Source organism: Gnatocerus cornutus, chromosome 6, assembly GCF_029298725.1.
Source record: "Gnatocerus cornutus isolate USDA-ARS CGAHR chromosome 6, icGnaCorn1.1, whole genome shotgun sequence".
In the NCBI taxonomy this organism is placed as follows: Eukaryota; Metazoa; Arthropoda; class Insecta; order Coleoptera; family Tenebrionidae; genus Gnatocerus; species Gnatocerus cornutus.
The window spans coordinates 2,029,144-2,042,557 of record NC_142238.1 but is presented as its reverse complement, the minus strand read 5'-3'; the positions used below and the strand labels follow the sequence as shown (position 1 = coordinate 2,042,557).

The 13,414-nt window shown below is 32.6% G+C and overlaps 2 protein-coding genes and 1 long non-coding RNA gene across 5 annotated transcripts in view; 1 reads left to right on the top strand and 2 right to left on the bottom strand.

The window, feature by feature from the left end:
• Positions 1 to 13,414, bottom strand: part of LOC148172209 (C3 and PZP-like alpha-2-macroglobulin domain-containing protein 8) — a 213,599-nt gene that overhangs the window by 132,794 nt on the left and 67,391 nt on the right. The gene's annotated exons all lie outside the window — the stretch shown is intronic.
• On the top strand, positions 6,109 to 7,538 carry LOC148172211 (uncharacterized). Its single transcript, XM_088039694.1, has 2 exons — positions 6,109 to 6,810; positions 6,870 to 7,538. Exons 1-2 carry the CDS (start codon positions 6,394 to 6,396, stop codon positions 7,515 to 7,517), a joined length of 1,065 nt encoding a protein of 354 aa, XP_087895820.1. The 5' UTR covers positions 6,109 to 6,393; the 3' UTR covers positions 7,518 to 7,538.
• LOC148172210 (uncharacterized) lies at positions 6,798 to 7,629 on the bottom strand. Of its 3 annotated transcripts, XR_015770294.1 has the most exons (4): positions 7,537 to 7,629; positions 7,378 to 7,477; positions 7,129 to 7,329; positions 6,798 to 6,975 (listed from the first exon to the last, which is right to left on the bottom strand). It is a non-coding gene; the product is annotated as an uncharacterized LOC148172210 (long non-coding RNA). The 3 variants fall into 3 exon arrangements; XR_015770292.1 differs by having other exon boundaries at positions 7,129 to 7,477; XR_015770293.1 differs by having other exon boundaries at positions 7,129 to 7,498; positions 7,537 to 7,628.

The following is a 13,414-nucleotide window of genomic DNA, read 5'->3' as shown; positions in this document are numbered from 1 at the left end:
CGCTAAATTAGTCATTAACGCACTTATCCTCTAATATAATTTAGTCATTAAGATATTACATTGCAAAAGTGACATTTTGCCGACTAAAATATACGTCCGATAAGTCAAATTTTAAGAAATTTTAAGTTCGCTAAAGTAGCCATTAAGGTCCTAATCTAAAATAGCATCTTGCGAATTCAAAAGAGTCGGCGAGTTAAAGCAAGGTTAAAAAACACCGCTAAATTGGTAGTGATTAATTATGGTACTAGTCTAAAAAAGTTGCATTTTGCGAATTCGAACAAGTCGGCATTAGGTAAAGCAACGTTAAAACAGTCCGCTAAATTAGTCATTAACGCACTTGTCCCCTAAAATATTTTAGTCTACTCCGCAAAAGTGACATTTTGCCGACTAAAATATACGTCTGGTAAGTTCAATTTTAAGAAATTTTAAGTCCGCTAAAGTAGCCATTAAGGTCCTAATCTAAAATAGCATTTTGCGAATTCAAAAGAGTCGGCGTTAGTTAAAGCAAGGTTAAAAAACACCGCTAAATTGGTAGTCATTAATTAAGATACTAGTCTAAAAAGTTGCATCTTGTGAATTCGAACAAGTCGGCGTTACCTAAAGCAACGTTAAAACAGTCCGCTAAATTAGTCATTAACGCACTTGTCCCCTAAAATAATTTAGTCATTAAGATATTACATTGCAAAAGTGACATTTTGCCGACTTAAATATACGTCCGGTAAGTTAAATTTTAAGAAATTTTAAGTCCGCTAAAGTAGCCATTAAGGTCCTAATCTAAAATAACATTTTGCGAATTCAAAAGAGTCGGCGTCAGTTAAAGCAAGGTATAAACACCGCTAAATTGGTAGCCATTAATTATAGTACTAGTCTCAAAAAGTTGCATTTTGCGAATTCGAACAAGTCGGCATAAGGTAAAGCAACGTTAAGACAGTCCGCTAAATTAGTCATTAACGCACTTGTCCCCTAAAATATTTTAGTCTACTCCGCAAAAGTGACATTTTGCCGACTAAAATATACGTCCGATAAGTCAAATTTTAAGAAATTTTAAGTCCGCTAAAGTAGCCATTAAGGTCCTAATCTAAAATAGCATTTTGCGAATTCAAAAGAGTCGGCGAGTTAAAGCAAGGTTAAAAAACACCGCTAAATTGGTAGTCATTAATTATGGTACTAGTCTAAAAAAGTTGCATCTTGCGAATTTGTACAAGTCGGCGTTTGCTAAAGCAACGTTTAAACAGTCCGCTAAATTAGTCATTAACGCACTTGTCCCCAAAAATAATTTAGTCATTAAGATATTTTATTGCAAAAGTGACATTTTGCCGACTAAAATATACGTCCGATAAGTCAAATTTTAAGAAATTTTAAGTCCGCTAAAGTAGCCATTAAGGTCCTAATCTAAAATAGCATCTTGCGAATTCAAAAGAGTCGGCGTCAGTTAAAGCAAGGTATAAACACCGCAAAATGGATAGCCATTAATTATAGTACTAGTCTAAAAAAGTTGCATTTTGCGAATTCGAACAAGTCAGCGTTAGCTAAAGCAACGTTAAAACAGTCCGCTAAATTAGTCATTAACGCACTTGTCCCCTAAAATATTTTAGTCATTAAGATACTACTCAGCAAAAGTGACATTTTGCCGACTAAAATATACGTCCGATAAGTTAAATTTTAAGAAATTTTAAGTCCGCTAAAGTAGCCATTAAGGTCCTAATCTAAAATAGCATTTTGCGAATTCAAAAGAGTCGGCGAGTTAAAGCAAGGTTAAAAAACACCGCTAAATTGGTAGTCATTAATTATGGTACTTGTCTAAAAAAGTTGCATCTTGCGAATTCGAACAAGTCGGCATTAGCAACGTTAAAACAGTCTGCTAATTTCGTCATTAACGCACTAAGATATTGTAGTCATTAAGATACTACTTCGCAAAAGTGACACTTTGCAGACTTAAACGAGTCCGTTATAAACGGAGCACCAGAACAGTGTAGAATTCCGTCAAAAACACGTCGCTCGGTGGCATAATAAAATTTAAAACCTCCCTAAATAATTTTCCATTGGAGTGAGGCTGTCCCTAGAGCTTTCAGAAGAAATCAGCATATTTTTAAATTCTAGTTTGCATTTTTATTAGAATTTTAAGAGAATCCAGTCTAAATCCGTCCGCTCATTTCGAGTGTAAATAAGTTATTCAGCAGACGGCATGTTTGGAACAATTAGAACCTGATGTGGACCGCGCATTTGCTCTAAATCTTAACATGGAAATAATAAATCGATATTTTATGCAGTCAACTATACAGCTTTGTCATGTGACAGTTGCCCACAGGTATACATTTGCATTAATGTTGTTAAACTGGGACTATAAATTTAGCGCATACATTATTCGCAAACAATACTTGGCAAATCGTGACTAGTTGAGGATTAGAACAAAATCCAACCGAGGGAAATCTTCTATTGTTCGAGCACAACTGCTTTGAAACGCCTGCTAACACCTCAGATTTGTGAAAGATTGAATTTTATTGTATTGAAGTTCATTAATGCACAATTTTTGCACTAAAATCGTTTCCATAATTTCCATAATAGCTGTCAACAATTTTGACTTTATTAGTTTTGTTTAGGCAACATTCATGTTTTCATTGACGTACTTGTTCTTTAAAAATAGAATCGGAATAGTAGAGTTAGATTACACTACACTAAAATCGTGTTTTAATAACGTCTATTAATAAACGATTCGTTCGTTTGAATATATTATCACTATAAAAAATCGCCTTCATTAACGCACGCGTTCGTTAAGAACAAATCGGAACAGTAACGTTAGCTGCGAAAGTATGTAAACGGATAAATTTCCGTTTTCATAAACGCACTTGTTCTTTAAAAATCGAATCGGAATAGTAGAGTTAGATTACACTAGACTAAAATCGTGTTTTAATGACGTCTATTAATAAACGATTTGTTCGTTTGAATATATTATCACTATTAAAAATCGCCTTCATTAACGCACGCGTTCGTTAAGAACGAATCGGAACAATAGCGTTAGCTGCGAAAGTATGTAAACGGATATTTCAGCAGATAGATAGAATTTCCGTTTTCATGAACGCACTTGTTCTTTAAAAATCGAATCGGACTATTAGGGTTAGATTACACTACACTAAAATCGTGTTTTAATGACGTCTATTAATAAACGATTCGTTCGTTTTAATGTATTATCACTATTAAAAATCGCCTTCATTAACGCACTCGTTCGTTAAGAACGAATCGGAACAGTAGCGTTAGCTGCGAAAGTATGTAAACGGATATTTCAGCAGACAGACAAAATTTCCGTTTTCATAAACGCACTTGTTCTTTAAAAATCGAATCGGAATAGTAGAGTTAGATTACACTAGACTGAAATCGTGTTTTAATGACGTCTATTAATAAACGATTCGTTCGTTTGAATATATTATCACTATTAAAAATCGCTTTCATTAACGCACTCGTTCGGTAAGAACGAATCGGAACAGTAGCGTTAGCTGCGAAAGTATGTAAACGGATATTTCAGCAGATAGATAGAATTTCCGTTTTCATAAACGCACTTGTTCTTTAAAAATCGAATCGGACTAGTAGAGTTAGACTACACTAGACTAAAATCGTGTTTTAATGACGTCTATTAATAAACGATTCGTTCGTTTGAATATATTATCACTATTTAAAATCGCCTTCATTAACGCACTCGTTCGGTAAGAACGAATCGGAACAGTAGCGTTAGCTGCGAAAGTATGTAAACGGATATTTCAGCAGATAGATAGAATTTCCGTTTTCATAAACGCACTTGTTCTTTAAAAATCGAATCGGACTAGTAGAGTTAGATTACACTACACTAAAATCGTGTTTTAATGACGTCTATTAATAAACGATTCGTTCGTTTGAATATATTATCACTATTAAAAATCGCCTTCATTAACGCACTCGTTCGGTAAGAACGAATCGGAACAGTAGCGTTAGCTGCGAAAGTATGTAAACGGATATTTCAGCAGATAGATAGAATTTCCGTTTTCATAAACGCACTTGTTCTTTAAAAATCGAATCGGACTAGTAGAGTTAGATTACACTACACTAAAATCGTGTTTTAATGACGTCTATTAATAAACGATTCGTTCGTTTGAATATATTATCACTATTAAAAATCGCCTTCATTAACGTACTCGTTCGTTAAGAACGAATCGGAATAGTAGCGTTAGCTGCGAAAGTATGTAAACGGATATTTCAGCAGATAGATAGAATTTCCGTTTTCATAAACGCACTTGTTCTTTAAAAATCGAATCGGAATAGTAGAGTTAGATTACACTACACTAAAATCGTGTTTTAATGACGTCTATTAATAAACGATTCGTTCGTTTGAATATATTATCACTATTAAAAATCGCCTTCATTAACGTACTCGTTCGTTAAGAACGAATCGGAATAGTAGCGTTAGCTGCGAAAGTATGTAAACGGATATTTCAGCAGATAGATAGAATTTCCGTTTTCATAAACGCACTTGTTCTTTAAAAATCGAATCGGAATAGTAGAGTTAGATTACACTAGACTAAAATCGTGTTTTAATGACGTCTATTAATAAACGATTTGTTCGTTTGAATATATTATCACTATTAAAAATCGCCTTCATTAACGCACGCGTTCGTTAAGAACGAATCGGAACAATAGCGTTAGCTGCGAAAGTATGTAAACGGATATTTCAGCAGATAGATAGAATTTCCGTTTTCATAAACGCACTTGTTCTTTAAAAATCGAATCGGACTAGTAGAGTTAGACTACACTAGACTAAAATCGTGTTTTAATGACGTCTATTAATAAACGATTCGTTCGTTTGAATATATTATCACTATTTAAAATCGCCTTCATTAACGCACTCGTTCGGTAAGAACGAATCGGAACAGTAGCGTTAGCTGCGAAAGTATGTAAACGGATATTTCAGCAGATAGATAGAATTTCCGTTTTCATAAACGCACTTGTTCTTTAAAAATCGAATCGGACTAGTAGAGTTAGATTACACTACACTAAAATCGTGTTTTAATGACGTCTATTAATAAACGATTCGTTCGTTTGAATATATTATCACTATTAAAAATCGCCTTCATTAACGCACTCGTTCGGTAAGAACGAATCGGAACAGTAGCGTTAGCTGCGAAAGTATGTAAACGGATATTTCAGCAGATAGATAGAATTTCCGTTTTCATAAACGCACTTGTTCTTTAAAAATCGAATCGGACTAGTAGAGTTAGATTACACTACACTAAAATCGTGTTTTAATGACGTCTATTAATAAACGATTCGTTCGTTTGAATATATTATCACTATTAAAAATCGCCTTCATTAACGTACTCGTTCGTTAAGAACGAATCGGAATAGTAGCGTTAGCTGCGAAAGTATGTAAACGGATATTTCAGCAGATAGATAGAATTTCCGTTTTCATAAACGCACTTGTTCTTTAAAAATCGAATCGGAATAGTAGAGTTAGATTACACTACACTAAAATCGTGTTTTAATGACGTCTATTAATAAACGATTCGTTCGTTTGAATATATTATCACTATTAAAAATCGCCTTCATTAACGCACTCGTTCGGTAAGAACGAATCGGAACAGTAGCGTTAGCTGCGAAAGTATGTAAACGGATATTTCAGCAGACAGATACAATTTCCGTTTTCATAAACGCACTTGTTCTTTAAAAATCGAATCGGAATAGTAGAGTTAGATTACACTACACTAAAATCGTGTTTTAATGACGTCTATTAATAAACGATTCGTTCGTTTGAATATATTATCACTATTAAAAATCGCCTTCATTAACGTACTCGTTCGTTAAGAACGAATCGGAATAGTAGCGTTAGCTGCGAAAGTATGTAAACGGATATTTCAGCAGATAGATAGAATTTCCGTTTTCATAAACGCACTTGTTCTTTAAAAATCGAATCGGAATAGTAGAGTTAGATTACACTACACTAAAATCGTGTTTTAATGACGTCTATTAATAAACGAGTCGTTCGTTTGAATATATTATCACTAATAAAAATCGCCTTCATTAACGCACTCGTTCGGTAAGAACGAATCGGAACAGTAGCGTTAGCTGCGAAAGTATGTAATAGTATTTTACATGATTAGTGCGGGAATACAATTTTTGCAGATAAGTGCGACTCTTTCAACACGAGTGCGCCCCGCGCACGAGTGAAGGAATGTCGCACGAATCAGGCAAAATTATTCCCGCACGTCTCTTGTATAACATTTTTTGCACGAAGTTTGTAACAAATTTTCGCCATCATATATAGTTCGCATTTGTTGGTATAAAAAATCAAGTCGCTGAAGTTTCCAGTTGACAGTTGTCAATTCTGTCAAGCAAAAAGTTCAAAAATAAAGATTTGTATTGATTTGTACCATGTCTTCGGAAGAAGAGTTTGAATTCGAGTGTACACCACCCGAAGTGAAAAGTGCGGCAACAGCTGCAATAAACAATTTATTGCCGACAAAATCACGCCCCAGATATGAGAGTACGTTTTCTCAGTTTGTCAAATGGTGCGAAGATAAAAAGATCAAAAGTTACTCTGAAAACGTCTTGGTGGCCTATTTTGAAGAAATAGGTTCTACTAAAAAAACATTGTGGCCAATTTATAGCATGATACGATCTTGCTTGAATATTAAGAAGAATATAGATATCTCGAAATATCCAAAATTGCTTGCCCTTCTTAAAAGGAAAACGGAACATCACATTCCAAAAAAGTCACAAATACTTGAAGGAGAACATATTACAAAATTTTTGACAGAGGCCCCTAACAAAGAATATTTTTTGATGAAAGTGAGTGGTTTGTCTTTATTCAGAAATTTACATTCAAAAATTTAACATTTATATTTTAGACGATTTTGATTATGGGAATTTCTGGAGCCTGCCGCCGAGAAGAAATTTGTAAGATGATGATTGGTGATGTTATCTTTAAAGATGACATAATTTTGGTTTCTATTCCTGAAACAAAAACTAAGGTTAAACGGGAATTTGCCATAACCAAAAGGGAATGGGTCGAAATAATAAAGCAATTTGTGAAATTAAGACTACAAGTTGTGACTGACAACAGGAGACTATTTCTAACTTATCGTGCAGGAAAATGTATAAATTTACCTATTGGTATAAACACCATTGGGAAAATTCCATCATTGATCGCCAAATATCTTGAACTTCCAAACCCTCATCAATATACTGGCCATTGTTTTCGTAGGAGCAGTGCTACTTTATTAGCAAACAAGGGGCTTGACTTTCTAGCCGTTAAAAGACATGGTGGTTGGAAATCTTCCGCAGTAGCGGAGGGATATATCCAAGATTCTTTAAAAAATAAAATAGAAGTAGCAGACACTTTGACAGACACGGAACCTGTAAGATCCAATTCCAACAATTCGTACAATATTAGTAACGCCGTGAGAACTGAAAACACTGCTGGAGTTTCTGGTGTGTCGTTTGCTTCGTGCAGCAACTGCACATTCAACATAAACATCTATAATAATAAAAATTAAAAGTACTGAGTATACTTACTTGATGACCAACATCGATTACTTGAGTATTTGTAAAATAAAACGTTTCACAAAAGCTTAATTTTATTAATCGTTAAAATCATAAAACTTGTTAATGTTATTTTGAGGTTATGTTTTTACAAAAGAGCAACAATTATTAAGTTGCTAATAGATGGCGCTGATGAACTTTTTCTCAAAAAATATTAATTTTCTTGTAATTTGTTAACTTATTTAAATAAATATTAGGGGAAGAGGATCCCAATGCGTGTTTCTTTAAATTTGTAGTAACTGATATTTTCTATATGGCTTCTATGGCAAAATTTTTGCGTGCATGTTCCCGCACTAGTGCTCGAAAGCCTTAGTTACCGGTGATGGTTGCTATGCGCGAAATCGTTGTTCCTGATCTATGAGTGAAAAAACGGATATTTCAGCAGATAGATAGAATTTCCGTTTTCATAAACGCACTTGTTCTTTAAAAATCGAATCGGACTAATAGAATTAGATTACACTACACTAAAATCGTGTTTTAATGACGTCTATTAATAAACGATTCGTTCGTTTGAATATATTATCACTATAAAAAAACGCCTTCATTAACGCACTCGTTCGGTAAGAACGAATCGGAATAGTAGGGTTAGCTGCGAAGGTATGTAAACGGATATTTCAGCAGATAGATAGAATTTCCGTTTTCATTAACCCACTTGTTCTTTAAAAATCGAATCGGACTAATAGAATTAGATTACACTACACTAAAATCGTGTTTTAATGACGTCTATTAATAAACGATTCGTTCGTTTGAATATATTATCACTATAAAAAAACGCCTTCATTAACGCACTCGTTCGTTAAGAACGAATCGGAACAGTAGCGTTAGCTGCGAAAGTATGTAAACAGATATTTCAGCAGATAGATAGAATTTCCGTTTTCATAAACGCACTTGTTCTTTAAAAATCGAATTGGACTAGTAGAGTTAGATTACACTACACTAAAATCGTGTTTTAATGACGTCTATTAATAAACGATTTGTTTGTTTTAGTATATTAACACTATTAAAAATCGCCTTCATTAACGCACTCGTTCGGTAAGAACGAATCGGAACAGTAGCGTTAGCTGCGAAAGTATGTAAACGGATATTTCAGCAGATAGATAGAATTTCCGTTTTCATAAACGCACTTGTTCTTTAAAAATCGAATCGGACTAGTAGAGTTAGATTACACTACACTAAAATCGTGTTTTAATGACGTCTATTAATAAACGATTCGTTCGTTTGAATATATTATCACTATTAAAAATCGCCTTCATTAACGCACTCGTTCGGTAAGAACGAATCGGAACAGTAGCGTTAGCTGCGAAAGTATGTAAACGGATATTTCAGCAGATAGATAGAATTTCCGTTTTCATAAACGCACTTGTTCTTTAAAAATCGAATCGGACTAGTAGAGTTAGATTACACTACACTAAAATCGTGTTTTAATGACGTCTATTAATAAACGATTCGTTCGTTTGAATATATTATCACTATTAAAAATCGCCTTCATTAACGTACTCGTTCGTTAAGAACGAATCGGAATAGTAGCGTTAGCTGCGAAAGTATGTAAACGGATATTTCAGCAGACAGATAAAATTTCCGTTTTCATAAACGCACTTGTTCTTTAAAAATCGAATCGGACTAGTAGAGTTAGATTACACTACACTAAAATCGTGTTTTAATGACGTCTATTAATAAACGATTCGTTCGTTTGAATATATTATCACTATTAAAAATCGCCTTCATTAACGCACTCGTTCGGTAAGAACGAATCGGAACAGTAGCGTTAGCTGCGAAAGTATGTAAACGGATATTTCAGCAGATAGATAGAATTTCCGTTTTCATAAACGCACTTGTTCTTTAAAAATCGAATCGGACTAGTAGAGTTAGATTACACTACACTAAAATCGTGTTTTAATGACGTCTATTAATAAACGATTCGTTCGTTTGAATATATTATCACTATTAAAAATCGCCTTCATTAACGTACTCGTTCGTTAAGAACGAATCGGAATAGTAGCGTTAGCTGCGAAAGTATGTAAACGGATATTTCAGCAGACAGATAAAATTTCCGTTTTCATAAACGCACTTGTTCTTTAAAAATCGAATCGGAATAGTAGAGTTAGATTACACTACACTAAAATCGTGTTTTAATGACGTCTATTAATAAACGATTCGTTCGTTTGAATATATTATCACTATTAAAAATCGCCTTCATTAACGCACTCGTTCGGTAAGAACGAATCGGAACAGTAGCGTTAGCTGCGAAAGTATGTAAACGGATATTTCAGCAGATAGATAGAATTTCCGTTTTCATAAACGCACTTGTTCTTTAAAAATCGAATCGGACTAGTAGAGTTAGATTACACTACACTAAAATCGTGTTTTAATGACGTCTATTAATAAACGATTCGTTCGTTTGAATATATTATCACTATTAAAAATCGCCTTCATTAACGTACTCGTTCGTTAAGAACGAATCGGAATAGTAGCGTTAGCTGCGAAAGTATGTAAACGGATATTTCAGCAGACAGATAAAATTTCCGTTTTCATAAACGCACTTGTTCTTTAAAAATCGAATCGGAATAGTAGAGTTAGATTACACTACACTAAAATCGTGTTTTAATGACGTCTATTAATAAACGATTCGTTCGTTTGAATATATTATCACTATTAAAAATCGCCTTCATTAACGCACTCGTTCGGTAAGAACGAATCGGAACAGTAGCGTTAGCTGCGAAAGTATGTAAACGGATATTACAGCCGATAGATAGAATTTCCGTTACCACAGACATGGGAGTTATAAAAGAGGTGTAACGATGTTTGCACACTCAGCGCATTGTGATGTCCTCTTTGATTGGCTATTCAGAAGTTCTGCCATGGATGTCTCTGAAGGCGACAATAATAGGTCGCATTCCAAACACGCTCCATGGCAAATTGATTTTAGATCCCTCCATTCCATTGTCGTGCTTTCGATCACGTGGAGTTTATTTTTCGGAATGAAAATGATATATGTATGTGCAAGGGATCGATCAAAACAAGAAATGGTAAATAAATATCAACTCCACAATTTTTTATGTATCGAACAAGTGCTGGAAATTGACACTTTACAGCACTAGGACGATAATTCAAATAATCAATGCATGTTAATACAACGTGTGGACTGTTTAATAAAGTCCCCGAGTAATTAAAATTCTGATAACATTAAAAAGTGCAGTACACGATTTTTTCCAATTTCGCTAAAACTGAAAATTGCCAATTTGACGTGTCAATAAGGTTTTCTATAATTGTTTGGTAACTAAAAAAAACTTACATTTCCCTCAAAAGTGTGTAGGAATTTAGTTTCATCAATAGAAAAAAATCAAAAACTCGAAGAAAGAAAAATGATTTAAAATAGAATAAGAATAGGATAGAATGAAATAGCATAAAAGAATAAGAATTGATTAAGAATAATATTAAATATAATATAAGATGAGAAAAAGTAGCATTTTACGGATTCTAATAGGTCGGCCAAAGTAACAGGTCGCTGAATTAGCCATTAATGTACTAGTTTTCTACAATTTATCAAATTTCCAATTTGTCCATTCGCTTCGTTTTTTGATCGTTTTGTTTTTTGATTTTATTTATTGCTTTTTGAGACTTCTAAAGTCCGCTGCCTTGGCACTGATTTAAAATTAGTTTTCAAATTTTCTGTAAGTTGTCACTAGATTTGACAATGTACACTTTTAAAAAGGAAAATAGTTGATTTTACTTGAACGCACGATAAGAATCAAATAAGAATAGAAAAAAATAAAATAAAATAGAATAAGAATAAAGTAATCATATAATAAGAATAAAATAGAACACGTAAAAAAGTTGCATTTTGCGAATTCAAAGAAGCCGTCAATCGCTAAAGCAACGTTAAAAAACAGTCCGGCAGATTGGTCATTAATGCACTTGTCGTTTAAAAAATGATTTAAAATAAACAGTGCGCTCAGTTAGTCGTTAAGTTATTTTTCTACCACTACTATTAAGAATAGAATATGAATAAATTAAGAATAAAATAGGATAAGAATAAAATAGAAGAAAAAATAAATACAACAGATTAGAATAGGAATGGCATAAGAATAGAATAAGAATAAAATAACAATAGAATATAAGAATAAAATAAAACACGTAAAAATGTTGCATTTTGAGAATTCAAACAAGCCGTTAATCGCTAAAGCAACGTTAAAAAACAGTCCGCCAGATTGGTCATTAATGCACTTGTCCTCTAAAAAATGATTTAGTCGTTAAGTTACTTTTCTACCACTAACAATAGAATAGGAATGAAAGAATAGAATTTGAATAGAACAGAATAAAAATAAAAAAAAATAGTATAGAATAAAAAAGAATAAAATTAGAATAGAATAAGAATATAATAAAATATCTAAAAAAGTGGTGTTTTGCCGACTCAAACAGATCTACGTCAGCTAAAGTAACGTTAAAGACAGTCCGTCAAATTGGTCATTAATTCAGTTGTTTTCTAAAATACAATTTTCAAAAAACCAAAAAAAAACGACTTTACTACTGCTACTACGAATAGAATAGAATAGAAATAAAATAAAAAACGATTAGAATCAAATAAAAACAAAATAGAATAGATATAAAATAAAAACAAAATAGAATATGTAAAAAGTGGTATTTTGCGGATTTAACCAGGTCGGTGTTGACTAAAATAACGTTAAAAACTGCTTGTTAAATTAGTAGCCATTAATTAAGGTTCTAGTCCGAAAAAGTTACATTTTACGAATTCAAACAAGTCATCGTTCCCAAAAGCACCGTTAAAAAAATCCGCCAGATTGGTCATTAATGCACTAGTCCTCTAAAAAATGATTTAAAAAAACAGTGCGCTCAGTTAGTCGTTAAGTTACTTTTCTACCACTAACAATAAAATAGAAATAAATTAAGAATAGAATTAAAATACAATAGAATAGAATACAAAAAAAAATACAACAGATAAGAATAGGAATAGTATAAGAATAGCATAAGAATAGAATAAGAATAGAATTAGAATAGCATAAGAATATAATAGAATATGTGAAAAAGTTGTGTTTTGCCGACTCAGCTAAAGTAACGTTAAAGACAGTCCGTCAAATTGGTCCTTAATTAAGTTGTTTTCAAAAATATAATTTTCAAAGAACCAAAAAAAAACGACTTTACTACTGCTACTTGGAATAAAATAGAATAGAAATAAAATAAAAAACAAATATAATCGAATAAAAACAAAATAGAATAGAAATAGAATAAAAACAAAACAAAATATGTGAAAAAGTGGTATCGTGCGGATTTAACCAGGTCGGTATTGACTAAAATAACGTTAAAAACTGGTTGTTAAATTGGTAGCTATTAATTAGGGTTCTAGTCCGAAAAAGTTACATTTTACAAATTCAAACAAGCCATCGTTCGCTAAAGCAACATTTAAAAAGCCAGATTGCTCATTCTACTCTACTACCACTAGGAATAGAATAAGAATAAAAGTAGAAAAAACTAGGAATAGAACAGGCATATAATAAAATAGAATAGAATAGAAATAGAATAGGAATAGAGTAAAAATACAACAAGAATATAACAGAATACAAAGAGAATAATAAAATTCTTATTTTACATTTGCTCCAGGGATTCTTTAGTTTATCGACTCTTGGTTTGGAAACAATGTGTAATTAAAAGATATGTATAGAACAATAAAAGATCAAAAGAAGAAAATAATTATGTGTAAAAGAAGACCATAAAATTTAAGAAAACTGTGAACCAGAAAAAAATTGCAAAATGAGGCAAACATAGGAAATATATGAAAGACAGCGAATACAACGAATCTAGTAAAAAGATAAAATTTTAAAAATACGTAAGATAT

Coding starts and splice junctions, on each gene's coding strand:
- LOC148172211 (XM_088039694.1), top strand. CDS start 6,394: ATGTCTTCGGAAGAAGAGTTTGAATTCGAGTGTACACCACCCGAAGTG. Junction 6,811..6,869: donor AAGAATATTTTTTGATGAAA/GTGAGTGGTTTG, acceptor TTTATATTTTAG/ACGATTTTGATTATGGGAAT.